The 27,873-nt window shown below is 66.6% G+C and overlaps 1 protein-coding gene across 2 annotated transcripts; it reads right to left on the minus strand.

Annotated features, from left to right (window-relative positions):
- Positions 1–781: 781 nt before the first annotated feature.
- Positions 782–27,866, minus strand: CROCC (ciliary rootlet coiled-coil, rootletin). Of its 2 annotated transcripts, XM_064497131.1 has the most exons (28): positions 27,314–27,866; positions 25,083–25,274; positions 24,924–25,007; positions 24,760–24,842; positions 24,506–24,671; positions 23,126–23,232; positions 22,815–23,009; positions 22,657–22,732; positions 22,465–22,548; positions 22,221–22,388; positions 20,918–21,117; positions 19,452–19,571; positions 18,288–18,432; positions 16,272–16,520; positions 13,074–13,201; positions 12,923–12,996; positions 11,295–11,431; positions 10,378–10,553; positions 8,327–8,486; positions 8,089–8,256; positions 6,510–6,837; positions 6,283–6,413; positions 6,090–6,201; positions 5,664–5,827; positions 5,415–5,570; positions 4,524–4,622; positions 3,136–3,204; positions 782–1,351 (listed from the first exon to the last, which is right to left on the minus strand). In XM_064497131.1, exons 1-28 carry the CDS (start codon positions 27,449–27,451, stop codon positions 1,238–1,240), a joined length of 4,023 nt encoding a protein of 1,340 aa, XP_064353201.1. In that variant the 5' UTR covers positions 27,452–27,866; the 3' UTR covers positions 782–1,237. The 2 variants fall into 2 exon arrangements, with proteins under 2 accessions (XP_064353201.1, XP_064353202.1); XM_064497132.1 differs by lacking the exon at positions 4,524–4,622 and having other exon boundaries at positions 27,314–27,864.
- Between the last annotated feature and the right edge of the window lie 7 nt (positions 27,867–27,873).

Raw genomic sequence — 27,873 nt, forward strand, 5'->3', positions numbered from 1 at the left:
ATGAGACACTTAGGATGCTCCCAAGTGGCTTTAGGGACAAGGCAGGTGGCTAGCGATGCTCCGGGGTGGCTTTAGGGATGAGGCACGTGGCCAGCAATGCTCCCGGGTGGCTTTAGGGACAAGGCAGGTGGCCAGCAATGCTCCTGGGTGGCTTTAGGGACGAGGCAGGTGGCTTAGGATGCTTCCGGGTGGCTTTAGGGACGAGGCAGGCAGCTAGCGATGCTGCTGGGGTGGCTTTAGGGACGAGGCACTTAGGATGCTCCTGGGTGGCTTTAAGGACGAGGCAGGCGCTAGCGATGCTCCCGGGTGGCTTTAGGGACAAGGCAGGCGCTAGCGATGCTCCCGCAGTGGCTTTAGGGATGAGACACTTAGGATGCTCCCAAGTGGCTTTAGGGACGAGGCAGGCGGCTATCGATGCTCCCGGGTGGCTTTAGGACACCAGCGGGTCCCTGCGCACGGGGACGGCCGAGTCCGGCACTTCCAAGCAGGATTTTCTCGCGCCGAGCGCGGGGTTTTGCAGAGCCTCCGATGCTGCAGGGAGCAGAGAGGGTTATTTGGGAAAGACCCCCCCGTCCCTTCGTCCCCCCCCCGCCAAGGACAGACCTGCCACTGCGCCGTCCCTCCGCCGTCCTCGCCCGTCGCTCCGGGTGCTGCTCCGCCGATCCTCGGTCCTGCCCCGGCACCGTCCCCCCCCAAAAAAAACCCCAACCCCCCCCAAAAAACCCTCACCGCGCACTGGGGCAGCGGTGCCCGGCTCAGTGAATTTAGTTAGAAAAAGGAAGGCGTTTTAAAAATATATATATATTTTAAATATATACATAAAGAGGCAAAGAGCTCCTGGCCGGTTGCTCCGGGGAATGTTAAAAAAAAAATAGTATTTCCAAACCTCTTGTTAAAAAATTGCGGTAGAAAAGAAAAAAAAGCCCTCAGTCAGGCCCCGAGCTGTATCAAAAATACATTAGTGGTGTCTTCTCTGCGGTGAAGTGCTTTTTGGGGTTTTTTTTCCTTTTTTTTTTAAAAAAAAAGAAGCAGGAAGGAAAGGGAACGGCGCGGAAAAATAAGCCCGGTGCTGCTTCTGCGGGATGGGGGCCGGCCCCCGTTTCGGCCTCGCTGTTTCCCAGGTGGTTCGAAACGCCGCTGAGCGACTCATTCGTGTGATGAGTTGCACCGGTCTCAGCCGGGGCTGAGACTTTTCGGGGGGGGGACACGGATGCCGTGTGACGTACGGGGGGGGCTTTTAGTTGCCGGCGAGGCCGGAGGAGTCGGGGTGGCGGTGCCGGGGCGATCTGCGCCGGGACGGACAGACGGATTCCCGCTGCCCCGCGCCCGCCGGCTGCTCCAGCGCCGTCGCCTGCAGTTGCGATTTGGGGCGGAAAAGGGGGAAAAAAGGGCAAATGGAGGTGGGCCTCGGCCAGCTCCTGCTCCGCGGCGCGGAGCCGCGGCGAGGCCTCGGGCGTCTGCGGCTTCTCCCGCTCCGCCTGCCCGCAGGGGATCCCCGTGAGCGCGGGATCCCTGTGAGCGCGGGATCCCAGGCGGGATCCCCGCGAGCGTGGGATCCCCGTGAGCACGGGAATGCCGCGAGCGCGGGAACCCGTGCAGGATCCCCGTGCACGTGGGATCCCCGCAAGCACGGGAACGCTCTGAGCGTGGGAACCCAAGCAGGATCCCCGTGAGCATGGGATCCCCGCAAGCACAGGAACCCACGTGGGATCCCTGCGAGCGCAGAACGCCACGAGCGTGGGATCCCTGCAAGCACAGGAATGCCATGAGCACGGGAACCCACGTGGGATCCCCGAGAGCGCGGGAACCCGTGCAGGATCCCCGTGGGCACGGGAACCCTGTGAGCGTGGGAATGCCGTGGGTGCAGGAACCCGCATGGGATCCCCAGGAGCGTGGGAATGCCACGAGCACGGGAACACGTGCAGGATCCCCGCGAGCGTGGGAACGCCGGGAGTGCAAGATCCCCATGAGCATGGGAACGCTATGGGCATGGGAACCCACGCAGGATCCCCACGAGCATGGGATCCCTGTGAGCATGGGAACGCCGTGAGCATGGGAACCCACACGGGATCCCTGTGAGCGTGGGAACACCATGAGTGCAAGATTTCCATGAGCGCAGGAACGCCATGGGCACAAGATCCCTGTGAGCGTGGGAATGCCATGAGCACAGGAACCTGCGCGGGATCCCCATGAGCATGGGAATGCTGTGAGCATGGGAACCCATGCAGGATCCCTGCGAGCATGGGAACACCACGAGTGCGGGAACGCCACGAGCACGGGAACCTGTGCGGGATCTCTGTGAGCGTGGGAATGCCGTGAGCACGAGATCCCCATGAGTGTGGGAACACCATGAGCTTGGGATTCCCACAAGTGCGGGATCCCCGTGAGCACAGGAACCCATGCAGGATCCCCATGAGCGCGGGATCACCGGGAACACCACAAGCATGGGAACGCCACGAGTGCAAGATTCCCATGAGCACGGGAACCCACGCGGGATCCCCGCAAGCATGGGAACGCCGTGAGCACAGGAACCCACATGGGATCCCCGCGAGCACGGGAACACCATGAGTGCAAGATCCCTGTGAGCATGGGAACCCACACGGGATCTCCGCGAGCACGGGAACACCATGAGTGCAAGATCCCCGTGAGCACGGGAACCCACACGGGATCCCCGTGAGCACGGGAACACCATGAGTGCAAGATCCCCGTGAGCGCGGGAACCCACACGGGATCCCTGCGAGCACGGGAACACCACGAGTGCAAGATCCCCGTGAGCACGGGAACCCATACGGGATCTCCGTGAGCACGGGAACACCACGAGTGCAAGATCCCCGTGAGCACGGGAACCCACACGGGATCCCCGCAAGCACGGGAACGCCGTGAGCACGGGAACCCACACGGGATCCCCGCGATCATGTGCACTATATTTCATAGCGTCGCCTTCAGATAACGACCTCTAGATTTAGCATCCTCCAACGTTAATCGCCGCACTTAATAATAAGCTGTATTTATGTGTTTTTAAGCCGCTCCCGGTGCGGAGGGCAGCGAAACCTGCGTGCTGCGGCCAAGGGGGGCAAAAATTTAGCGCCGGCTAAGGGGGGATGAGGGTTTCCCCCCCCCGCCCCCCGGGCTCACCTTGTCCAGGCTCTTCCCGAGGGCGGTCCTGTCCTTGAGGCGCAGGGACGAGCGCTCCCCCTCCTGCGGCTGCCGCGGGAAAAGAGGGAAAATAGTAGGATAGGGGCGGTCGGGCGGGGAGGCTGGATGAGGAGGATGCTGGGCGAGGAAGGACGGGGCTGTTGGATGGGGAGGACACTGGATGGGGAAGGACAGGGGACAGGGAAGGACACTGGATGGGAAAGGACGCTGGATGGGGAAGGGTGAGGGATGCTGCATGGAAAAGCATGGGGGATGCCAGACGGGAAGGAGGCGGAAGGACAGGGGCTCTTGGATGGGAAGGACAGGGAAGGATGCTGGATGCTGGACAGGGAAGGATGAAGGATGCTGGACAGGGAAGGATGCTGGATGGAAAAGCATGGGAGATGCTGGATGGAGGACAGGGGATGTTGGATGGTGAAGGATGGCGGATGCTGGATGGAAAAGCATGGGAGACGCCGGCCGGGAAGGACAGGGAAGGACAGGGGATGCTGGATGGTGAAGGATGGAGGATGCTGGATGGAAAAGCACAGGAGATGCTGGATGGAGGACAGGGGATGTTGGATGGTGAAGGATGGAGGATGCCGGATGGAAAAGCACAGGAGATGCTGGATGGGGAGGATGGAGAAGGACAGGGGATGTTGGATGGTGATGGATGGAGGATGCTGGATGGAAAAGCATGGGAGATGCCGGCTGGGAAGGACAGGGGATGTTGGATGGTGAAGGATGGAGGATGCTGGATGGAAAAGCACAGGAGATGCTGGATGGAGAAGGACAGGGGATGTTGGATGGTGAAGGATGGAGGATGCTGGATGGAAAAGCATGGGAGACGCTGGCCGGGAAGGACAGGGAAGGACAGGGGATGTTGGATGGCGAAGGATGGAGGATGCTGGATGGAAAAGCATGGGAGACGCTGGCCGGGAAGGACAGGGAAGGACAGGGGATGTTGGATGGCGAAGGATGGAGGATGCTGGATGGAAAAGCATGGGAGACGCCGGCCGGGAAGGACAGGGAAGGACAGGGGATGCTGGATGGTGAAGGATGGAGGATGCTGCATGGAAAAGCACAGGAGATGCTGGATGGAGAAGGACAGGGGATGTTGGATGGCGAAGGATGGAGGATGCTGGATGGAAAAGCATGGGAGATGCCGGATGGGGAGGATGGAGAAGGACAGGAGATGTTGGATGGCGAAGGATGGAGGATGCTGGATGGAAAAGCATGGGAGATGCTGGCTGGGAAGGACAGGGGATGGTGACAGATGGAGGATCCTGGATGGAAAAGCACGGTGGACACCAGCCAGGGAGGACGGGGGACGCCGGGGGATGCCGGCCAGGGAGGAAGGCTTTGGGGAAGCCCGGCGGCACCCTCACCTCCTGCCGCTGCCGGCCCTGGGCCTCCAGCTCGCGGGTGCAGGGCTGCCGCTCGGCGCACTCGCCCCGCAGCTCCCGCAGCTGCTCCCGCGGCGAGCCCTGCTCCGCCGCTGCCTCCGCCGGCAAGGAAGCGGAGGCAAGGAATGAAATGGGAGGCAAGGAAGAGGAGGCAAGGAAAGAAATGGGAGGCGAGGAATGAAATAGGAAACAAGGAAAGGCAAGGAAAGAAATGGGATGCAAAGAAATGCAGCCAAGGAAGCCAAGAAGAGGAATGAAATGGGATGCAAGGAAATGCAAGGAATGAAATGGGAGGCAAGGAATGAAATGGGAGGAAAGGAAGTGCAAGGAAGCCAAGGCAAAGAATGAAATGGGATGCAAGGAATGAAATGGGAGGCAAAGAAATGCAAGGAAGAGGATGCAAGGAAAGAAATGGGAGGCAAGGAAAGAAATGGGAGTCAAGGAAAGAAACGGGAGGCAAAGAAATGCAAGGAAGCAGAGGCAAGGAATGAAATGGGAGGCAACGAAATGGGATGCAAGGAATGAAATGGGATGCAAGGAAATGCAAGGAAGCAGAGGCAAGGAATGAAATGGGAGGCAACGAAATGGGATGCAAGGAATGAAATAGGATGCAAGGAAATACAAGGAAGCTGCGGCAAGGAATGAAATGGGATGCAAGGCAATGCAAGGAAAGAAATGAAATGCAAGGAATGAAATGGGATGCAAGGAATGAAATGGGATGCAAGGCAATGCAAGGAAGCGGAAGCAAGGAATGAAATGGGATGCAAGGCAATGCAAGGGCGCGGAGGCGAGGCACGAAACGCAAGGACGCGGCTGCCCGCCCCGCCGTGCACGCAAGCCCCGGCCCCCTCGGCCCGCCGCCGCCGGGGTTACCTGCCACCGGAGCTCCTCGTCGCGCTCCCGCAGCTCCCGCGCCTCCGCCTCGCGCTCGCCCAGGGCCCACCGGGCCCGCTGCAGCTCCGGGCACGCGCCGCGGCTCTCGGCCACCTCCGGCGTGGCCTCGCCGGCTTGCAGCGCGCTCGGCCGCTCCTGCGCAAGGGGACGACGACGGTGGTGTCACCCGGGCGCCGAGCGGCCGGGATGCTCCGGTGGCTCGGTCCCCGGCAGGGCGATGCCACCCACCTCGGAGGCTCGGCGGGTGCCGTCGGCGACGCGCAGGCTCCTCTCCGGCGCGGCCACCGTGTCGAGCAGGGCCTGGCGCTGGCACCCGTCCCGCCGCGCCGCCTCCTCCCGCAGCAGCAATGCCGGCCGGGCGCTGCTCAGCTCCCCGGCGGCTCCCCGGCGCCCTGGAGCACCGCTGACTCCGTCTCCCCATCGCCATCCGGCCCCCGGCATCCCACCCACCATCAGGGAGGAAGAGGAGGAGGAGGAAGGCTGCGGCGTGGCAGCCCGGGGATTTGCAAGCACGGCGCCAACCGCGAGCGTTTGCAAATCCCCCCCCCAGCCTCGCCGAAAAATGGAAGCAAGGAGCTTCCCCGGCCTTCCTCCCTCCATCGCCTTCCTCCCTCCATCACCTTCCTCCCTCCATCGCCTTCCTCCCTCCATCACCTTCCTCGCTCTCAGCCACCAGCTGCTGCGCCCGGGCGCTGGCACCGTCCCGCTGCTCCTCGGCCTCGGCCAGCCGCTGGCCCAGGGCACCCACCTGCGCCCGCAGCTCCTCCTGCGGCAGCAAAACGGGGCGAAATGAGCGGTTTTTAGGAAAGACGGATGGGGGGGGAGGAAGGGGAGGGGGTTGCGGTACCCGTTGCCGCTGCGCCTCGCGCAGCTCCCGCACGAAGCCGTCCAGGGCGGCCCGCACCGCCTCGGGCTCCCCGTCGGCCTCGGCACCCGCCGCCGGCGAGCCGGGACTCCTGGGCCCTTCGGCCGCGTCGCCTGCGCCGGGAGAGGACGATGCAACCGGATGCCCCGAGGAAGGGCCCCGGCGTCCGGGACGGGGATGGCGGGGATGATGCGGGGCGGGTCGCTCACCCGGGAGCGGCGAGCGGATGCCGATGCCGGCGGCGCGGCGCAGGGCGGCCCGCAGCTCGCCCAGGCGGTCCTCGGCGGCCCGCCGCAGCCCCTCGGCGCGGGCCAGCTCGGCTTCCAGGCCGCGGGCCCGGCCCTCGGCGGCGCTGAGCCGCAGGCCCCGCTCGGCCGCCGCCGCCGCCGCCTCCTCCGCCCGCCGCCGCAGCTCCCGCGCCTCGGCCAGCAGCGTCCGCTCGCGGCCCCGCGCCGCCTCCACGCTGCGCGCCAGCTCCCGCGCCCGCCGCCCGCGGTCGCCCGCCGCCTCCGCCAGCCGCTGCTGCAGGTGCTGCACCTGGGGGGGTGACAGGGGGGTGACGGGGCGATGGAGGTGCGGGGGACCGAGTGATGGGGTGATGGGGACACCCAGGGATGCAGGGGACCGAGTGATGGGGTGATGGGGACACCCAGGGACACAGGGGACCAAGTGATGGGGAGATGGGGACACCCAGGGATGCAGGGGACCAAGTGATGGGGAGATGGGGACACCCAGGGATGCAGGGGACCAAGTGATGGAGACACCCAGGGATGCAGGGGACTGAGTGATGGGGTGTTGGTGGCACCCAGGGATGCAGGGGACCAAGTGATGGGGAGATGGGGACACCCAGGGATGCAGGGGACCAAGTGATGGGGACACCCAGGGATGCAGGGGACCAAGTGATGGGGAGATGGGGGCACCCAGGGATGCAGGGGACTGAGTGATGGGGTGCTGGGGGCACCCAGGGATGCAGGGGACCGAGTGATGGGGAGATGGGGACACCCAGGGATGCAGGGGACCAAGTGATGGAGACACCCAGGGATGCAGGGGACCGAGTGATGGGGTGTTGGTGGCACCCAGGGACAGAGGGGACCAAGTGATGGGGTGTTGGTGGCACCCAGGGACACAGTGGACCAAGTGATGGGGTGATGGGGACACCCAGGGACTCAGGGGACCGAGAGATGGGGATGCCCAAGGACACCTGGTGCAGAGTGATGGGGTGATGGAGATACAGGGGACCAAGTCATGGGGACACCCAGGGATGCAGGGCACAGAGTGACAGGGGCACCCAGGGACGCAGGGGACCAAATGACAGAGACACCCAGGGTCGCCCAGCACAGGGTGACAGGGTGATGAAGATGCAGGGAATGGACAGAGTGATGGGGACACCCAGGGACTCAGGGGACCGAGTGATGGGGACACCCAGGGACACCTGGCACAGAGTGAGAAGGTGATGGAGATGTAGGGGACAGTGATGGAGTGATGGGGGCACCCAGAGATGCAGGGAACCGACCAATGAGGTGATGGGGACACCCAGGGACACAGGGGACCGAGCCATGGGGACACCCAGGGGCACCTGGCTCAGAGCGGCAGGGTGATGGGGACACCCAGGGACGCAAGGCGTGATGTGATGGGGACACTCAGCACCGCAGGGCACCGAGCAACGGGGTGACAGGGACACTGGGGGACACCAAGCAAAAGGGATGTTGGGATGCACAAAGAGCCGCACAGAGCGGTGGGGACCCGCGGGGGACAGGGACGGGGCGTCATCGTCCCCCTCCCCACTACCTCCTTCCTGGCGCTCTCCAGCTCGGCCTCGCTCTCCGCCAGCCTCTGCCTGAGGCCGAAGGCCTCGCAGCGGCCCTCCTCCTCCCGCCGCTCCTCCCGCGCCAGGCGCTCCTGCAGCTCCGCCACCTCCTTGCTCTTCCTGCAGCTCTCGCCGTCCAGCGTCTTCACCTGCCCGCGGAGGACGCTGAGGTCCCGCCCCGGTCCCCGCGCCGCGCCGGGCCGCCCCGCCGCCCCTCACCTGCCGCCGCAGCTCCTGCAGCTCCCGGCGGGCTTCCAGGCGCTCCCGCTCCAGCTCCTGCAAGCCGGCCCGCAGCTCGGCTGCCTCGCGGCCCGCCGCCGCCAGCCCGGCCTCCGCCACCGCCAGCCGCTGCTCCTTCTCCTCGTTGGCCCGCTGGAGGCTGCCGGGGAGCCGGGGCGGGGGGCCGTCAGCTGGGAATGGGGGGGGGCCCGTCCCGTGCACCCCCATCCATGCCCGGTGTCCTCCTGCTAGGGATCGCCCTGTGCCGAGCCAGCCCCCCCCCCATGCAGGCATTCCCCCTCCCCGCTGCATCCCTGGCCTGGGCATCCCCCATCCCCGGCATCTCCACCCTGAGCATCCCCCTCTCCCTGCATCCCCTGTCCATGGCACTGCCATTCGGAGCAGCCTCCGTCTGGAGCATCCCCTGTTCCCGCATCCTCCGTCCTTGGCATCTCCGTCCAGAGAATCCCCCATCCCTGGTGTCTCCATCTGGAGCATCCCCTGTTCCTGCATCCCCCATCCCTGCATCCCCCATCCCCAGCATCCCCCAGCCCCAGCCCAGAGCCTCCCTCTGCCTCCAGCATCCCCATCCCGAGCAACTCCCTGTCCCCAGGCTCTCCGTCCCCAGCATCCCCTGTCCCAAACCATCTCCTTGTCCCCAGCATCTCCCATCTGTGGCATCTCCATCCAGAGCATCCCCATCCCCACATCCCGTCCCGAGTGACTCCCTGTCCCCAGACTCTCCATCCCCAGCATCTCCCCATCCCAAACCCTCTCCCTGTCCCCTGCATCCCCCATCCCTGGCATCTCCATCCAGAGAATCCCTCTTTTCCCAGCATCCCCATCCCGAGCCTCCCCCTGCCTCCAGCATCCCCATCCCGAGCGACTCCCGGTCCCAGACTCTCCATCCCCAGCATCCCCCATCCCAAACCCTCTCCCTGTCCCTGCATCCTGTTGCAAACCCTCTCCCTGTCCCCACATCCCCCATCTCCAGCATCTCCATCCGGAGCATTCCCCATCCACGGCATCCCCAGTCCCTGCATCCCCCATCCCCAGCATCTCCATCCGGAGAATTCCCCGTCCCCGGCATCTCCAGCTGGACCATCCTGCATCCCCTGTCCCCAGGTTCTCCATCCCCACATCCCTCATCCCAAACCATCTCCCTGTCCCCAGTACCCCTCATCCCAAACCCTCTCCCTGTCCCCAGCATCCCCCATCCCTGGCATCTCCATCTGGAGCATCCCCTGTCCCCAAACCTCCCCATCCCCGGTATCCCCCATCCCGAGCGACTCCCAGTCCCCAGGCTCTCCATCCCCAGCATCCCCCATCCCAAACCATCTCCCTGTCCCTGCATCCTCCATCCCCGGCATCTCCATCCAGAGAATCCCTCTTTTCCCAGCATCTCCATCTGGAGCCTCCCCCTGCCTCCAGCATCCCCGTCCCGAGCGACTCCCGGTCCCAGACTCTCCATCCCCAGCATCCCCCATCCCAAACCCTCTCCCTGTCCCTGCATCCTCCATCCCCGGCATCTCCATCCAGAGAATCCCTCTTTTCCCAGCATCTCCATCTGGAGCCTCCCTCTGCCTCCAGCATCCCTGTACCGAGCGACCCCCGGTCCCAGACTCTCCATCCCCAGCATCCCCCATCCCAACCCCTCTCCCTGTCCCCTACATCCCCCATCCCTGGCATCTCCATCCAGAGAATCCCTCTTTTCCCAGCATCTCCATCTGGAGCCTCCCTCTGCCTCCAGCATCCCTGTACCGAGCGACCCCCGGTCCCAGACTCTCCATCCCCAGCATCCCCCATCCCAAACCCTCTCCCTGTCCCTGCATCCTCCATCCCGGGCATCTCCATCCGGAGCATCCCTCGTCCCCGCATCCCCCATCCCTGGCATCTCCATCCGGAGCATCCCCCATCCCTGCATCCCCCATCCCCAGCATCCCCATCCCGAGCGACTCCCGGTCCCAGACTCTCCATCCCCAGCGTCCCCCATCCCAAACCCTCTCCCCGTCCCCGCATCCCCCGGCCCCCCCCGCGCCCCCGGCCCCCACCTGATGCGCCGGCCCTCGGCGTGCCGCACGGCATCCCGCAGCTCCTCGTTGGAACGCCGCAGCTCCTCGTTGGAACGCCGCAGCGCCTCCGTCTCCCGCGCCGCCTCGCCCAGGGCATCCCGCGCATCCCTGCCGCGCCTCTCCCGCGCCTCGCCGGCCGCCCGCAGCTCCGCCGCCTGCCCGCGGGAATTCGGGGGGATGGAGCGGGAAATTCGAGGGGATGGCATAGGAAATGCGGAGGGATGGCATGGGAAATGCAGAGGGATGGCATGGGAATAGCCTCGATGGGGAGAGCTGGAGCACCGGGATGCTCAGCTCCTGCATCCCGCTGCCTGGCCAGCTCCAACATGGGAAATTCGGGGGGATAGCATGGGAAATTCAGGAGGACGGCAAGGGAATAGCCCAGACAGGGAGAGCTGGAGAGCCAGGATGCTCATCTCCCGCATCCCGCTGCCTGGCCAGCTCCGCCATGGGAAATTCAGGGGGATAGCGTGGGAAATTCGGGGGGATAGCGTGGGAAATTCGGGGGGATGGTGTGGGAACAGCCCCAATGGGGAGAGCTGGAGCACCGGGATGCTCAGCTCCTGCATCCCGCTGCCCGGCCAGCTCCACCGTGGGAAATTTGGGGGGATAGTGTGGGAAATTCGGGGAGATAATGTGGGAACAGCCCCAATGGGGCACAGGGATGCTCAGCTCCTGCATCCCGCTGCTTGGCCAGCTCCGCTGTGGGAAATTCAGGGAGATAGCGTGGGAAATCCGGGGGGACGGCCAGGCACGGCCCCGGGGAGGGGGGGGCCGCTCACCTCGCGCACCGCCGCGTCCCGCTGCTCGCCCAGCTCCTGCGGGCGACCGTGAGCACCGGGCCGCCACCGGCACCGGCACCGCCGTCCCCCCCCCGCCCCGGGTGCCCCCCGCACCTTGTCCTGCTGCAGGCGGTCGGCGGCCTCGTCGTGGGCCTCGCGGGTGCCCTGCAGCGCCTGCGCCAGCAGCTCCTTCTCGCCCTCCAGCCGCTCCAGCTCGGCCGCAGGCTGCTGCCGCGCGGCCTCCAGCTCCGCTGCGGTGGTGGGGTGTGAGCGGCGGTGCAGCATCGCGGTGCAGCATCGCGGCGCAGCATCACGCTGCATCGCGGCGCAGCATCGCCGTGCAGCATCGCCGTGCACTGCAGCGATGCATCATCACGGTGCAGCATTGCAATGGGCTGCAGCACTGCAGCATCGCGGCATCACGGCACAGCGCAGCAGCGTAGCGTCGCGGTGCAGCATCGCGGCGCAGCATCGCGGCGCAGCATCGCCGTGCATCGCAGCAGTGCATCACTACAGCGCAGCATTGCAGCGCACTGCAGCAGTGCAGCATCACGGCACAGTGCAGCAACGTAGCATCACCGTGCAGCATCACGGTGCAGCATTGCAACACACCGCAACGGCGCAGCATCGTGATGCGGCATCGCGACGTGCAGCAGTGGTGCAGCATCACGGTGCAGCATCGCGGCGCAGCATTGCAGCGCAGCATCACGACACACCGCAACGGTGCAGCATTGCGATGCAGCATCGCAGCGCATTGCAACGGTGCAGCATCACAATGCAGCATCATGGCGCAGCATCGCAGCACACCGCAACGGTGCAGCATCGCAGCGCAGCATCATGGTGCACCGCAACGGTGCAGCATCATGGCATGGCATCGCGACACACCGCAACGGTGCAGCATCGCGGCACGGCATTGCAACACACCGCAACGGTGCAGCATCGCAGCACAGCATCACAGTGCACTGCAACAGTGCAGCATCATGATGCAGCATCGCGGCACACCGCAACGGTGCAGCACCGCGATGCAGCATGACAACACACCGCAACGGTGCAGCATCGCAGCGCAGCATCACGGTGCACCGCAACGGTGCAGCATCGCGGCGCGGCATCGCGGCACACCGCAACGGCGCAGCATCGCAGCACAACATCACAGTGCACTGCAACAGCGCAGCATGATGATGCAGCATCGCGACACACCGCAACGGCGCAGCATCACGACGCGGCATCGCGGCACACCGCAACGGCGCAGCATCACAATGCAGCATTACGACACACCGCAACGGTGCAGCATCACGACGTGGCATCGCGGCACACCGCAACGGTGCAGCATCGCAATGCAGCATCGCGACACACCGCAACGGTGCAGCATCACGGCGCAGCATCGCGACACCGCAACGGTGCAGCATCGCAGCACAGCATCACAGTGCACTGCAACAGTGCAGCATCATGATGCAGCATCGCGACACACCGCAACAGTGCAGCATCACGACGCGGCATCGCGGCACACCGCAACGGTGCAGCATCACGATGCAGCATCGCGACACACCGCAACGGCGCAGCATCACGACGCAGCATCGCGGCACACCGCAACGGCGCAGCATCACGACGCAGCATCGCGGCACACCGCAACGGCGCAGCATCGCGACGCAGCATCGCGACACACCGCAACGCCGCAGCATCACGACGCGGCATCGCGGCACACCGCAACGGCGCAGCACCGCGGCGCGGGGACGCGTCCTCACCCTGCAGCCCCTCCTTGGCCTGCAGCCGGCCCCGGCTCTCGGCCTGCAGCTGCTCCAGCGCCGCCTTCTCCGCCCTGCCGAACGCAGCCGGCTGCAGCCGCTGCCGCCGCAGCCCCCCCCCGCCGCCCCCCGCCGCCCCCCCGGCACCCACCTGAGGGCGGCCAGCTCCCGCTGCCGCTGCCGGGCGACGCGCTGGCCGGCGACGAGCTGCTCCGCGGCGGCGGTGGCCTGGCGGGCCGGGGCCTCCCGCGCCCCCGCCGCCTCCCGCAGCGCCGCCGCCTGCGCCCCGCCGCCCGTCGGTGCCGGTCCCGGAGGACCCTCTCCCCGACCCTCTCCCCGGCAGCCTCCCCCTGCTCCAACCCTCTCCCCAGCAGCCGCTCCGGCCCGCCAGCGTCTTTGCCCGGTTCCCCCGGCATCCTCCCATGCTGCTGACCCTCTCCCCAGAACCCCCTCCGTCCCTCCAGCATCTCTCCCTGGGTCCCCCAGCATCCTCCCATCCTGCCAACCCTCTCCCCAGCAGCCTCCCACCCTGCCGACCCTCTCCTCAGCATCCCCTCCATCCCTCCAGCATCCTCCCATCCCACCGACCCTCTCCCCAGCATCTTTCCCTGGTTCCTCAGCATCCTCCCACCCTGCCAACCCTCTCCCCAGCAGCCTCCCACCCTGCCAACCCTCTCCCCAGCATCCCCTCCATCCCTCCAGCATCCTGCCCTCCCACCGAGCTTCTCCCCAGCAGCCTCCCCTCTCTCCATCCCTCTCCCCAGAACCCCCTCCATCCCTCCAGCATCTTTCTCCGGTTCCCCAGCATCCTCCCACCCCGCCGACCCTCTCCCTAGCAGCCTCCCCTCCCTCCAACCCTCTCTCCAGCATCCCCTCCATCCCTCCAACATCTCTCCCCAGGGCCCCCAGTGTCCTCTCCTCCCTCCAACCCTCTCCCCACCATCCTCCCCTCTCCCCACCATCCCCCCTCCTGCTGCCTCTATCCACAGCATCCCCTCCATCCCCGCAGCATCCTCCCCGCTCTCCGACCCTCTCCCCAGCATCCTCCCCATCCCTCCAACCCTTTCCCCAGTGTCCTCCCCTCTCCCCAGCAGCCTCCCCTCCCTCCAACCCTCTCTCCAGCATCCCCTCCATCCCTCCAACATCTCTCCCCAGGGCCCCCAGTGTCCTCTCCTCCCTCCAACCCTCTCCCCAGCACCCTCCCCATCCCTCCAGCACCTCTCCCCAGCATTCTCCCCTCTCCCCAGCATCCCCTCCATCCCTCCAGCATCTTTTCCCGGTTCCCCAGCATCCTCCCCTCCCTCCGACCCTCTCCCCAGCATCCTCCCCTCCCTCCAACACCTCTCCCCAGCATCCTCCCCCCTCCCAGCATCCTCCCCTCTCCCCAGCACCTCTCCCCAGCATCCTCCTCTCTCCCCAGCATCCTCCCCTCCCTCCCAGCACCTCTCCCTGTCCCCCCAGCATCCTCCCTTCCCACTGCCCCTCTCCCCAGCATCCTCCCCTCCCTCCCAGCACCTCTCCCCAGCATCCTCCCCTCTCCCCAGCAGCCTCCCCTCCCTCCCAGCACCTCTCCCTGTCCCCCCAGCAGCCTGCCTTCCCACTGCCCCTCTCCCCAGCATCCTCCCCTCTCCCCAGCACCTCTCCCCAGCATCCTCCCCTCTCCCCAGCATCCTCCCCTCCCTCCCAGCACCTCTCCCTGTCCCCCCAGCAGCCTCCCTTCCCACTGCCCCTCTCCCCAGCATCCTCCCCATCCCCCCCAGCACCTCTCCCCAGCATCCCCTCCTCTCCCCAGCAGCCTCCCCTCCCTCCCAGCACCTCTCCCTGTCCCCCCAGCATCCTCCCTTCCCACTGCCCCTCTCCCCAGCATCCTCCCCTCTCCCCAGCAGCCTCCCCTCCCTCCCAGCACCTCTCCCTGTCCCCCCAGCAGCCTCCCTTCCCACTGCCCCTCTCCCCAGCATCCTCCCCTCCCTCCAACACCTCTCCCCAGCATCCTCCCCCCTCCCAGCATCCTCCCCTCCCTCCCAGCACCTCTCCCTGTCCCCCCAGCAGCCTCCCTTCCCACTGCCCCTCTCCCCAGCATCCTCCCCTCCCTCCCAGCACCTCTCCCCAGCAGCCTCCCCTCTCCCCAGCAGCCTCCCCTCCCTCCCAGCACCTCTCCCTGTCCCCCCAGCAGCCTCCCTTCCCACCGCCCCTCTCCCCAGCATCCTCCCCTCCCTCCCAGCACCTCTCCCCAGCAGCCTCCCCTCTCCCCAGCAGCCTCCCCTCCCTCCCAGCACCTCTCCCTGTCCCCCCAGCAGCCTCCCTTCCCACTGCCCCTCTCCCCAGCAGCCTCCCCTCCCTCCCAGCACCCCTCCCTGTCCCCCCAGCAGCCTCCCTTCCCACTGCCCCTCTCCCCAGCAGCCTCCCCATCCCTCCAGCCCCTCTCCCCAGCAGCCTCCCCTCTCCCCAGCAGCCTCCCCTCCCTCCCAGCACCTCTCCCTGTCCCCGCAGCATCCTCCCTTCCCACTGCCCCTCTCCCCAGCAGCCTCCCCTCCCTCCCAGCACCCCTCCCTGTCCCCCCAGCAGCCTCCCTTCCCACTGCCCCTCTCCCCAGCATCCTCCCCTCCCTCCAACACCTCTCCCCAGCATCCTCCCCCCTCCCAGCATCCTCCCCTCCCTCCCAGCACCTCTCCCTGTCCCCGCAGCATCCTCCCTTCCCACTGCCCCTCTCCCCAGCAGCCTCCCCTCTCCCCAGCAGCCTCCCCTCCCTCCCAGCACCTCTCCCTGTCCCCCCAGCAGCCTCCCTTCCCACTGCCCCTCTCCCCAGCATCCTCCCCTCCCTCCAACACCTCTCCCCAGCATCCTCCCCCCTCCCAGCATCCTCCCCTCCCTCCCAGCACCTCTCCCTGTCCCCGCAGCATCCTCCCTTCCCACTGCCCCTCTCCCCAGCAGCCTCCCCTCTCCCCAGCAGCCTCCCCTCCCTCCCAGCACCTCTCCCTGTCCCCCCAGCAGCCTCCCTTCCCACTGCCCCTCTCCCCAGCATCCTCCCCTCCCTCCAACACCTCTCCCCAGCATCCTCCCCCCTCCCAGCATCCTCCCCTCCCTCCCAGCACCTCTCCCTGTCCCCGCAGCATCCTCCCTTCCCACTGCCCCTCTCCCCAGCATCCTCCCCTCCCTCCCAGCACCTCTCCCTGTCCCCCCAGCAGCCTCCCTTCCCACCGCCCCTCTCCCCAGCATCCTCCCCTCCCTCCCAGCACCTCTCCCTGTCCCCGCAGCATCCTCCCTTCCCACCGCCCCTCTCCCCAGCAGCCTCCCCATCCCTCCAGCCCCTCTCCCCGGCCCCCCCGGCCCCTCTCCCCGGCCCCCTCACCTGGCCCGGCTCCTCCCGCAGCCCCTGGCCCTCCCGCAGCTCGGCCCGCAGCCGCTCGCCCTCCTCCTCGGCCGCCGCCGCCCGCCGCCTCTCGCCCTCCAGGCGCCCCAGCAGCCCCTCCAGCTGCGCCCGGTCGCCCGCCAGGCCGGCGCCCAGCTCGCCCAGGCGGCCCAGGGCCCCGCGGGCTGCCGCCGCCTCCGCCCGCGCCGCCCCCAGCGCCGCCGCCAGCTCCCCGCCGCTCGCCTCCGCCTGCGGGGGGGGGGGGGACACTGCTGCGCTGAGCGCGTCGGGGCTCAGCATGCCGGGGGCCATCGCTGCACCGAGCGCCTCGGGGCTCAGAGCCTGTCTGCTGGGGCCATCGCTGCACCGAGCGCCTCGGGGCTCAGCCTCTGTGTGTCGGGGCCATTGCTGCACTGAGCACCTCGGGGCTCAGCCCTCGGGGCTCAGCCTGCCAGGGGCCATCGCTGCACCGAGTGCCTCAGGGCTCAGCCTCCGTGTGCCGGGGCCATTGCTGCACCGAGCGCCTCGGGGCTCAGCCTCTGCATGCCCAGAGCCATCGCTGCACTGAGCGCCTCGGGGCTCAGCCTCCGTGTGCCGGGGCCATCGCTGCACTGAGTGCATCAGGGCTCAGCCTCTGCCTGCCAGGGGCCATCGCTGCACCGAGTGCCTCGGGGCTCAGCCTCCGCGTGCCAGGGCCATCGCTGCACCGAGCGCCTCGGGGCTCAGCCTCCGCGTGCCCAGGGCCATCGTTGCACCGAGCACCTCGGGGCTCAGCCTCCGTGTGCCGGGGCCATCGCTGCACTGAGTGCATCAGGGCTCAGCCTCCGTGTGCCGGGGCCATTGCTGCACTGAGTGCATCAGGGCTCAGCCTCTGCCTGCTGGGGCCATCGCTGCACCGAGCGCCTCGGGGCTCAGACCCTGTCTGCTGGGGCCATCGCTGCACCGAGCGCCTCGGGGCTCAGCCTCTGCGTGTCGGGGCCATCACTGCACCGAGCGCCTCGGGGCTCAGCCTCCGTGTGCCCAGGGCCATCGCTGCACCGAGCGCCTCGGGGCTCAGCCTCCGCCTGCCAGGGGCCATCGCTGCACCGAGCACCTCGGGGCTCAGCCCTCAGGGCTCAGCCTGCCGCGGTCATCAGTGCACCGAGCGCCTCGGGGCTCAGCCTCTGTCTGCCAGGGGCCATCGCTGCACCGAGCACCTCGGGGCTCAGCCCTGGGGCTCAGCACGCCGGGGGGCATCGCTGCACCAAGCGCCTCGGGGCTCAGCCTCCGCGTGCCAGGGCCATCGCTGCACCGAGCGCCTCGGGGCTCAGCCTCCGCGTGCCCAGGGCCATCGTTGCACCGAGAGCTTCGAGGCTCAGTCTCCACGTGCTCAGGCCCATCGCTGCACCGAGCACCTCGGGGCTCAGCCTCTGTCTGCCAGGGCCATTGCTGCACTGAGCGCCTCAGGGCTCAGCCCTCGGGGCTCGGCCTGCCAGGGCCATCAGTGCACCAAGCGCCTCGGGGCTCAGTCTGCCGGGGCCATCAGTGCACTGAGCACCTCGGGGCTCAGCCCTCAGGGCTCAGCCTGCCAGGGGCCATCGCTGCACCGAGTGCCTCAGGGCTCAGCCTCTGCCTGCCGGGGCCATTGCTGCACCGAGCGCCTCGGGGCTCAGCCTCCGTGTGCCGGGGCCATTGCTGCACTGAGTGCATCAGGGCTCAGCCTCTGCCTGCCAGGGGCCATCGCTGCACCGAGCGCCTCGGGGCTCAGCCCTCGTGTGCTGGGAGCCACTGCTGCACCGAGCACCTCGGGGCTCAGCCTCCGTGTACCAGGCGCCATCGCTGCACCGAGCACCTCGGGGCTCAGCCTCCGTGTGCCGGGGCCATCGCTGCACTGAGCGCCTCGGGGCTCAGCCTCCGCCTGCCAGGGGCCATCGCTGCACCGAGCACCTCGGGGCTCAGCCTCTGTGTGTCGGGGCCATCGCTGCACCGAGTGCCTCGGGGCTCAGCCCGCGTTCCCCTCCCCGCCCCGCGCCGTACCTTGCTCAGCGCGGCGGCCAGCTCGTCCCGCTCGCCACGTGCCACCTCGGCCTCCAGCGCGGCATTGCTGCGGGCCTCCTGCGCCAGCAGCAGCTCCTCCCGCGCCCGCGCCGCCTCCTCCTCCAGCTGCTCCTGCCGCCGCTGGCTGCCCCGCGGGGGGGGCAAGGACCCAGATTTTAGGGGGGGGGGCAGGGGGAGCAGTTGCAGGGGGGATGCAGGACGCGATGGGGCTCGCAGGGACCCAGGGGGGGTTTGCAGGGACCCGGGGGGGGCTGCAAGGACCCGGGGGGGGGGGTTGCAGGATGCAATGGGGCTTGCAGGGACCCGGGGGGGCTCCAAGGACCCGGGGGGGGGGTTGCAGGATGCAATGGGGCTTGCAGGGACCCAGGGGGGGCTCCAAGGACCCGGGGGGGGGGTTGCAGGACGCGATGGGGCTCGCAGGGACCCAGGGGGGGTTTGCAGGGACCCGGGGGGGGCTGCAAGGACCCGGGGGGGGTTGCAGGATGCAATGGGGCTTGCAGGGACCCAGGGGGGGCTCCAAGGACCCGGGGGGGGGGTTGCAGGATGCAATGGGGCTTGCAGGGACCCGGGGGGGCTCCAAGGACCTGGGGGGGGGGTTGCAGGATGCAATGGGGCTTGCAGGGACCCGGGGGGGCTCCAAGGACCTGGGGGGGGGGGGTTGCAGGATGCAATGGGGCTTGTAAGGACCCGGGGGGGGTTGCGAGGACCCAGATTGGGCGGGGGGGGGGGGGCAGGGACCCGGGGGGGTGTTGCAGGATGCAATGGGGCTCGCAGGGCCCCAGGGAGGGTTTTGCAGCCCCCAGGGGGGTTGCAAGGACCCGGGGGGGGGGTGCAGGATGCAATGGGGCTCACAGGGCCCCAGGGAGGGATTTCCAGGCCCAAAGGGGGGTTGCAAGGACCTGGGGGGGGGACGGGGGGGGTTGCAAGGTCCCGGGGGGGTTGCAAGGTCCCGGGGGGGTTGCAAGGACCCGGGGGGGGTTGCAGGATGCAATGGGGCTCGCAGGGCCCCAGGGAGGGTTTTGCAGCCCCTGGGGGGGTTGCAAGGATTTTGCAGCCCCTGGGGGGGTTGCACGGTCCCGGGGGGGTTGCAAGGACCCGGGGGGGGGTTGCACGGGCTGCCGTGTGCCCCCCCCCAGCACCCACCTGTCCTCGAGGTGGCGGCGGGCGCGCTGGGCGGCCTCGCGGGCCTCGTCGCGCTGCTCCTGCAGCTCCCGGTGCCGGCGCTGCAGCTCGGCCTGCGCCTGCTCCAGGGCCCCCTTGGCCCTGCGCCGCCGCAAAGAGGGGGGACGTCAGGACGGACGCACGGACGCGCCGGGACGGACAGACATGCAGGGATGGGGACGGACGGACAGGGATGGATGGGGACGCACGGACGCGCCGGGACGGACAGACACGCAGGGATGGGGACAGACGGACATGCCAGGACAGACGGACAGGGATGGATGGGGACAGACGGACACACTGGAACAGACAGACACGGATGGATGGGGACAGACGGACAGGGATGGATGGGGACAGACGGACATGCCAGGACAGACGGACAGGGATGGATGGGGACGGACAGACCCACAGGGACAGACGGACACGGATGGATGGGGTTGGACAGACATGGATGGATGGGGACAGACGGACAGGGATGGATGGGGACAGACGGACCCGCAGGGACGCGTGTGCGGGGACAGACGGACATGGATGGATGGGGACGGACAGACAGGGATGGATGGGGACAGACGGACATGCTGGGACGGATGGACAGGGATGGATGGGGATGGACGGACACACAGGGATGGGGACGGACAGACCTGCAGGGACGCATGTGCAGGGATGGATGGACAGGGATGGATGGGGACGGACAGACCCGCAGGGACAGACGGACACGGATGGATGGGGACAGACGGACCCGCAGGGACACGTGTGCGGGGACAGATGGACACGGATGGATGGGGACGGACAGACAGGGATGGATGGGGACGGATGGACACGCCGGGATGCGCACACAGGGACGGATGGACAGGGATGGATGGGGACAGACAGACATGGATGGATGGGGACGGACAGACCCGCAAGGACTGACGGACACGGATGGATGGGGATGGACGGACACAGATGGATGGGGATGGACAGACACACAGGGATGGGGACAGACAGACCTGCAGGGACGCACGCGCAGGGATGGATGGGGACCGACAAACCCGCAGGGATGCGTGCGCAGGGATGGACGGATGGACACGGATGGATGGGGACAGACAGACCTGCAGGGATGTGTGCGCAGGGATGGATGGACATGGATGGATGGGGACGGACAGACATGGATGGATGGGGACAGACAGACCCGCAGGGACATGCGCTCAGGGACAGACGGACAGGGATGGAAACACAGGGACGGATCAGTGGGGATGGATCAGGACAGACGGACAGGCAGGGGTGGACGCACGGGGACAGACGGACGAGGACGCACCAGCACAGACGGACAAGCGGGCCGGGGCGCACGGGGACGGATGCACGGGGACCGCCGGGCGCGGGGGGACGGCCCGACGGCAGAGCGGGACGGACAGACGGCCGGACAGACGGACAGACGGACGGACGGACGGACAGACGGCCGGCGGTACCTGCCGAGGCTCTCGGCGGCGGCGCGGTGGCGGGCGGCGTCACGCAGCGCCCGCTGCTCGGCCCGGCGGCAGCCCCCGGCCTCCTCCTCCAGCGCGGCCAGGCGCCGCTCCAGCGCCCGCCGCTCCTCCGCCCCCGCCGCCAGCTGCCCCTGCAGCCGCCCCGCCGCCTCCGCGCTCGCCGCCTGCCCGCGCCGCGCCTCCTGCGGGCCCCCAACCCCCCCAAAATCAAAAATAAATTAAAAATGATTTTTTTAAAAAAAGAAAATTTTTTCGAATTTTTCGAAAAATCGCATTTTCGAATTTTTGATTTTTTCGAATTTTCGAATTTTCGATTTTTCGATTTTTCGATTTTTCGATTTTTTCGAATTTGGAATTTTTCGATTTTTTTGAATTTTGAATTTTTCGATTCTTTCGAATTTGGAATTTTTTGATTTTTTTCGATTTTTTGAATCTTTCGATCTTTTTGACTTTTGAATCTTTTGATTTTTTGACTTTTTGACTTTTTTGACCTTTCTAATCTTTAGAACTTTTCTGACTCTTTTGCCTTCTTCGAATTCTTGAATCTTTGAATCTTTTGAATTTTTTGAATTTTTGAATGTTTTGAGTTTTTGGACTTTTTGACTCTTTTACTCTTTCGACCTTTTTTGATTTTTTGACTTTTTCGAATTTTTGACTCGAATTTTTTCGAATTGTTGAATCGTTCGAATTTTTGAATCTTTTGAAATGTTTCAAATTTTTGAATCGTTTGAAATTCTTTGACTTTTTGACTTTTTGAATCTTTTGAACTTTTTTGAATCTTTTGACTTTTTGAATCTCTTGAACTTTTTTGAATCTTTCAAACTTTTTATACTTTTTCGACTTTTTGAATGTTTCAAACTTTTTTGAATCTTTCGAACTTTTTTGAATCTTTCAAACGTTTTTGACTTTTCCGACTTTTTGAATCTTTCAAACTTTTTGACTTTTCCGACTTTTTGAATCTTTCAAACTTTTTTGAATCTTTCCCACTTTTTTACTTTTTTGAACTTTTGACTTTCAACTTTTTTTTACTTTTTGACTTTTTTACTTTTGGAATCTTTCAAACCTTTTTGAATCCTTCAAACCTTTTTGACCCTTTCACACTTTTTTGAACCTGTCAAACTTTCGAGCTTTTCCAAATTTTTTTACTCTTTCGAATTTTCCCAAATTTCCGACTTTTCCAAATTTTTTGAAATTTTCGATTTTTCGATTTTTTTGGAATTTTTATTGATTTTTTTTAAAAAAAAACTTCAGAAATGGGCCCCCCCGCCCCCGCGGCCGCGCTCACCTGCAGCCGCCGCCGCCCCCGCTGCAGGGCGGCACGCACAGCACCCAGAGCCTCCTCCGCCCCCGCGGGTGCCGGGCTGCGGGTGCCGGCGGGGGGGGAGCCGGGCGGCGACGGGGTCCCTGCGCCCTCGGGGGGGGGCTCGGCGCCGTCCGCCTCCGCCAGCACCGCCTGGAAAGGGGGGGACACAGGGTGAGGGGGGGGTGGCGCGGCCCCACGCCGGGGGGGGGGGGGGACCGGGGGGCACCTGGGTGACGTCCGCCAGCGCCCGCCGCAGCCTCCGCGCCTCGGCCTGCAGCACCTCCAGCTCCGCGGGGGGCCGCGACGTCTCCTGCGGGGGCCCCCATCAGCATGGCCATGACCCCCCCCGCCCGCCGCCGTCACCGGGGGGGGGGGTCCATCCGTCCGCGCATCCCTCCGTCCGTCCGTGCGTCCTCACCAGGCTCTGCAGCCGCAGCCGCAGCTCCTCCAGCTCCCGCTCCTTGCCGGCGCGCTCGGCCGCTGCCTGCGCCAAGCTGCGGGGCGCCGCTGGCATCGCGGGCTCCTGGCACCCCCCCCGCGTCCCCAGCGTGTCCCCCCCCCCACCCCGGCCGGTACCTGGCGGCCAGGCGGCCCTGCTGGCGCCGGGCGTCGCGCAGCCGCTCCTCGAGGCCGGCGAGCCGCAACGCCTGCGCCCGCCGCCCCGCCGCCTCCGCCGCCTCCCGCCGCCGCAGCCGGGAGCCCAGGGCCTGGCAGGCGGCCTGCAGCGCCCGGCCCACGCGGGCCACCTCCTGCCGCAGCTCCGCCAGCTCCCTGCGGGCCGGCGGCCTCCGTCACGCGTGCACGGGTGCATGCACGGGTGCATGGATGCATGCACGGGTGCATGGGTGCATGCACGGGTGCACGGGTGCACGGGTGCCACCGCTGACCTCTGCGCCGCCGCCTTGGCCTCGCCGGCGTGCCGCCGCACGCCCACCACTTGCCGCCACAGCGTCAGCAGCCGGCCGTGCTCCGCGCCCGCGTGCGCGTGGAAGGACTGCGGGAGCAAAGCGGGGGGGGGGGGCGGTCGGCCTGTGCCTGTGGCACCCCCCCCCCCCGGCCGCGTTGCGTCCTGCTGCGTTGCAGCCCATGGCGTGCGCTGCTGCGTTGCACCCCATGGCATGCAGCACCCCCCTCCGCCTTGCACCCCACTGTGTTGCACCCCGCTGCATTGCACCCCACTGCATTGCACCCCCCAGCATGCATCGCTGCAATGCACCCCGCTGCGTTGCACCCCACTGCATGCAGCACCCCCCTCCGCCTTGCACCCCACTGCGTTGCACCCCATGGCATGCACCGCTGTATTGCACCCCACTGCATGCAGCACCCACCTGCCTTGCACCCCACTGCATTGCACCCCATGGCATGCAGCTCCCCCCTCCGCCTTGCACCCCACTGCGTTGCACCCCACTGCATGCAGCACCCCCCTCCGCCTTGCACCCCACTGCGTTGCACCCCGCTGCATTGCACCCCACTGCATTGCACCCCCCAGCATGCACTGCTGCAATGCACCCCACTGCGTTGCACCCCACTGCATGCAGCACCCCCCTCTGCCCTGCACCCCACTGCATTGCACCCCATGGCATGCACCGCTGTATTGCACCCCAATGCATGCAGCACCCTCCTCCGCCTTGCACCCCACTGCGCTGCACCCCCAGCATGCACCGCTGCAGTGCACCCCAATGCATGCAGCACCCCCCCTCCGCCTTGCACCCCAATGCATTGCATCCTGCTGCATTGCACCCCACTGCGTTGCACCCCCCAGCATGCACCGCTGCAATGCACCCCACTGCGTTGCACCCCACTGCATGCAGCACCCCCCTCTGCCTTGCACCCCACTGCGTTGCACCCCCCAGCATGCACCACTGCATTGCACCCCCCAGCATGCAGCACCCTCCTCTGCCTTGCACCCCACTGCGTTGCACCCCCCAGCATGCACCGCTGCATTGCACCCCGCTGCATGCAGCACCCTCCTCTGCCTTGCACCCCACAGCATTGCACCCCACTGCATTGCACCCCACTGCGTTGCACCCCCCAGCATGCACCACTGCATTGCACCCCCCAGCATGCAGCACCCTCCTCTGCCTTGCACCCCACTGCGTTGCACCCCCCAGCATGCACCACTGCATTGCACCCCGCTGCATGCAGCACCCCCCTCCACCTTGCACCCCGCTGCACCCCGCGGCATTGCACCCCACTGCCTTGCCCCCCGCCGCACGCCGCATCGCCCCCGGCCCCGCAGCCCCCCCCCGCGACGCCCCCCCCCCCACCTCCTCCTCGCGCCTCCACTGCGCCTCGCGCTGCTCCAGCTCGTCGCGGGCCTGCGCCCAGTCGGCCGCCAGCTTGCGCATGTCCTCGCCCAGCGCCCGGTTGGCACCGCTGGCCTGCTCCAGCTGCTCGCGCAGCATGGCGTTCACCTGCACCAGGCTGCCGCTCCTGCCCCCCCCCGGCACCGTCAGCCATCGGGGGGGGGGGGGGTCCCGCAAATGTCCCCCCCCCCCCCGGCCCCATCGCCGGCGCTCACCGCTGCTGCTCCTCCTCCAAGCGGATCAGCACCGTCTCCAGCTCGCTGCAGCCGCCGCGGGGGCTGCCGGCCTCCAGCTGGCCCTGGAGGGGGGGGGCAGCACCGTGGAGACCCCCCCCCAAAAAAAACCACCCCCCCCCACTTTGGGTGCCCCCAGCGCCCACCTCCAGCCGCTGCCGCTCCAGCTGCGCCGATGCCTCCAGCAGCCGCTGCTCCATCTCGCCGCATTTGCTCCTGTACTGCAGCACCTGCGGGATGCGGGCAGGGTGACGGCCCCCCCCGGGTGCTGCTGTCCCCCCCCCCCCCCGGCGACGTGCACCCACCTGGGCTTGCAGCGTGTGCACCAGCTGGCCCTGCCGCTGCTGGCCCTCGCGGTAGGCCTGCAGCTTGCGCTTGTAGGCGGCGTGTTCGGCGCCCAGCAGCCGCCGCAGCTCCAGGTGCTGCCGCGCCAGGCCCCGGCTTGCCACCGCCGCCGGCTCCCCCTCGCCCGCTTCCAGCCGCAGCGCCTGCTCCAGCTGGGCGACAGCAAAGGGCATGGCCCGGCAGCACCCCCTCCTCCCCCAAAAAAGCACCCCCCCCCAGCCCCGGTGGGATGGGTGCACCAAGGGCTCCGCTTCGGGCTGCTCGGCTGCTCCGCCAGTGCGTGAAAGCGGGTGCCCGTTGCAATCTTGGCGCCCGTTGCAAGACCCTGGCGCCCGTTGCAAGCTCCTGGCACCCGTTGCAAGCTCCCGGCACCCGTTGCAAGCTCCCACTGCCTGTTACAAGCCCCCAGCACCCATTGCAAGCCCCCAGCACCCGTTGCAAGCTCCCAGCACCCGTTGCAAGCTCCTGGCACCCGTTGCAAGCCCCCACTGCCCATTGCAAGCCCCTGGCACCCGTTGCAAGCCCCCAGCACCCATTGCAAGCCCTCACTGCCCATTGCAAGCTCCCGCTGCCAATTTCAAGCCCCTGGCACCCGTTGCAAGCCCCCAGCACCCATTGCGAGCCCCCAGCACCCGCTGCAAGCTCCCGCTGCCCATTGCAAGCCCCCAGCACCCATTGCAAGCCCCTGGCACCCGTTGCAAGCCCCCAGCACCCGTTGCAAGCTCCTGCTGCCCATTGCAAGCCCCTGGCACCCGTTGCAAGATCCCGGCATCTGTTACAAGCCCCCAGCACCCATTGCAAGCCCCTGGCACCCGTTGCAAGCCCCCAGCACCCGTTGCAAGCTCCTGCTGCCCATTGCAAGCCCCTGGCACCCATTGCAAGCCCCCAGCACCCATTGCAAGCCCCTGGCACCCGTTGCAAGCCCCCAGCACCCGTTGCAAGCTCCTGCTGCCCATTGCAAGCCCCTGGCACCCATTGCAAGCCCCCAGCACCCGTTGCAAGCCCCCACTGCCTGTTACAAGCCCCTGGCACCCGTTGCAAGCCCCCACTGCCCATCGCAAGCCCCTGGCACCCGTTGCATGCCCGCACTTCAAGCTCCCGGCTCCCATTGCAATCTCAGCACCCATTGCAAGCCCCCGGCACCCATTGCAAGCCCCCACTGCCCATTGCAAGCCCCTGGCACCTGTTGCAAGACCCTGGCACCCATTGCAAGCCCCCACTGCCCATTGCATGCCCCCAGCACCCACTGCAAGACCCCACTGCCCGTCGCAAGACCCTGGCGCCCAGTGCAATCTCGGCACTTGTTGCAAGCTCCCGGCACCCGGCGCAAGCCTCTGCCGCCCGTCGCAAGCCCCTGGCACCCATTGCAAGCTCCCGCTGCCCATTGCAAGGTCCTGGCACCCATCGCAAGCCCCTGCTGCCTGTTGCAAGCCCCTGGCACTCGTTGCAAGCCCCCACTGCCCGTCGCAAGCTCCCAGCACCCGTTGCAAGCTCCCACTGCCCATTGCAAGCCCCCAGCACCCATTGCAAGCACCCACTGCCCATTGCAAGCCCCCAGCACCCATTGCAAGCACCCACTGCCCATTGCAAGCCCCCGGCACCCGTTGCAAGCTCCTGGCACCCATTGCAAGCCCCCAGCCCCCTCTGTAAGCCCCCAGCACCCGTCGCAAGCCCCTGGCACCCATCACAAGCCCCCGCTGCCCGTCACAAGTCCCTGGCACCCGTTGCAAGCCCCTGGCACCCGTTGCAATCTCAGCACCCATTGCAAGCCCCTGGCACCCGTCGCAAGCCCCCGCTGCCCCTTGCAAGCTCCCAGCGCCTGTTGCAAGCCCAGTTTGCACCAGGCTTTTTGGGTGCAAAGAGCCTTTCTCTGTGCAACACAGCAGTGCATGGCGTGGGGTGCAACGCAGCGGGGTGCAAGGCAGACGGGGGGTGCTGCATGCCGTGGGGTGCAATTAACTCCGTGCATTTGAACCCTCTTTTCTCGAGCCGCTCGCTGCAGCGACGCCGACCCCGGCGCAGAGGGAAGCAGTGATTTCCCTCCCCGGCATCCACCACGGCGCGAGGGCGGCCCAGCGGCCCGGCCCCGAAAAGTTTACCGGCTCCGGGACAACTACCGCTGCAGCAACCCCAAAAAAAACCCAAAACCCCTTTTTTGGCCCAAAAAAAGGCTCCCGAGGCGCCGGCCTACCCGCTCGCTGATGGCGCTGTACTTAATGGCCAGCTCGTCGCGCTCGGCCCTGCTCTGCGCCAGCAGGTCCTCGACGCGGGCCAGCTCCTGCTGCAGCACCCGGTTCTCCTCCTGCAGAGGAGACAGCGGCGAGGCCATGGCCGCTTCCCGCCCCGTCCCCTCCCGCCGCGGCCGGCTCCGAAAATAAATCCCCGAGCGGCGAGAAGCTCCGCGGGAAGCCGCCGCAATCTCAGCTTCCCACTCCGGCCGCGGCGCTCGGGGCCTCCCTCCCCCCGGATCCCCCTGGCCTCTGTTTTTCGGCTTTGCTGCTGCGGCCGCAAGCGGAAAGCGGCTCCTTCCCAGCTTGGATTAGCCTGAAATCCTCGCTTTTCCCCTCCCAGCGTGACGGGAGGCAGCCCGGCTCCGGGACCCTCCTCTTCCTGGCCGCCGGCGCCCGGCTCGGGGGTCCTAACGCCTCCGGCTCCGCGGGCTCCGAGCGGAGCCGGCTTTCCCGGCACTGAGACAAAAGCGGATCTGCATTGGCCACAGCATCCCGCCGGGATGGAAAGAGCAGGGAGGGG

This window comes from Dromaius novaehollandiae, chromosome 24 (assembly GCF_036370855.1).
Source record: "Dromaius novaehollandiae isolate bDroNov1 chromosome 24, bDroNov1.hap1, whole genome shotgun sequence".
Taxonomy (NCBI): domain Eukaryota; kingdom Metazoa; phylum Chordata; class Aves; order Casuariiformes; family Dromaiidae; genus Dromaius; species Dromaius novaehollandiae.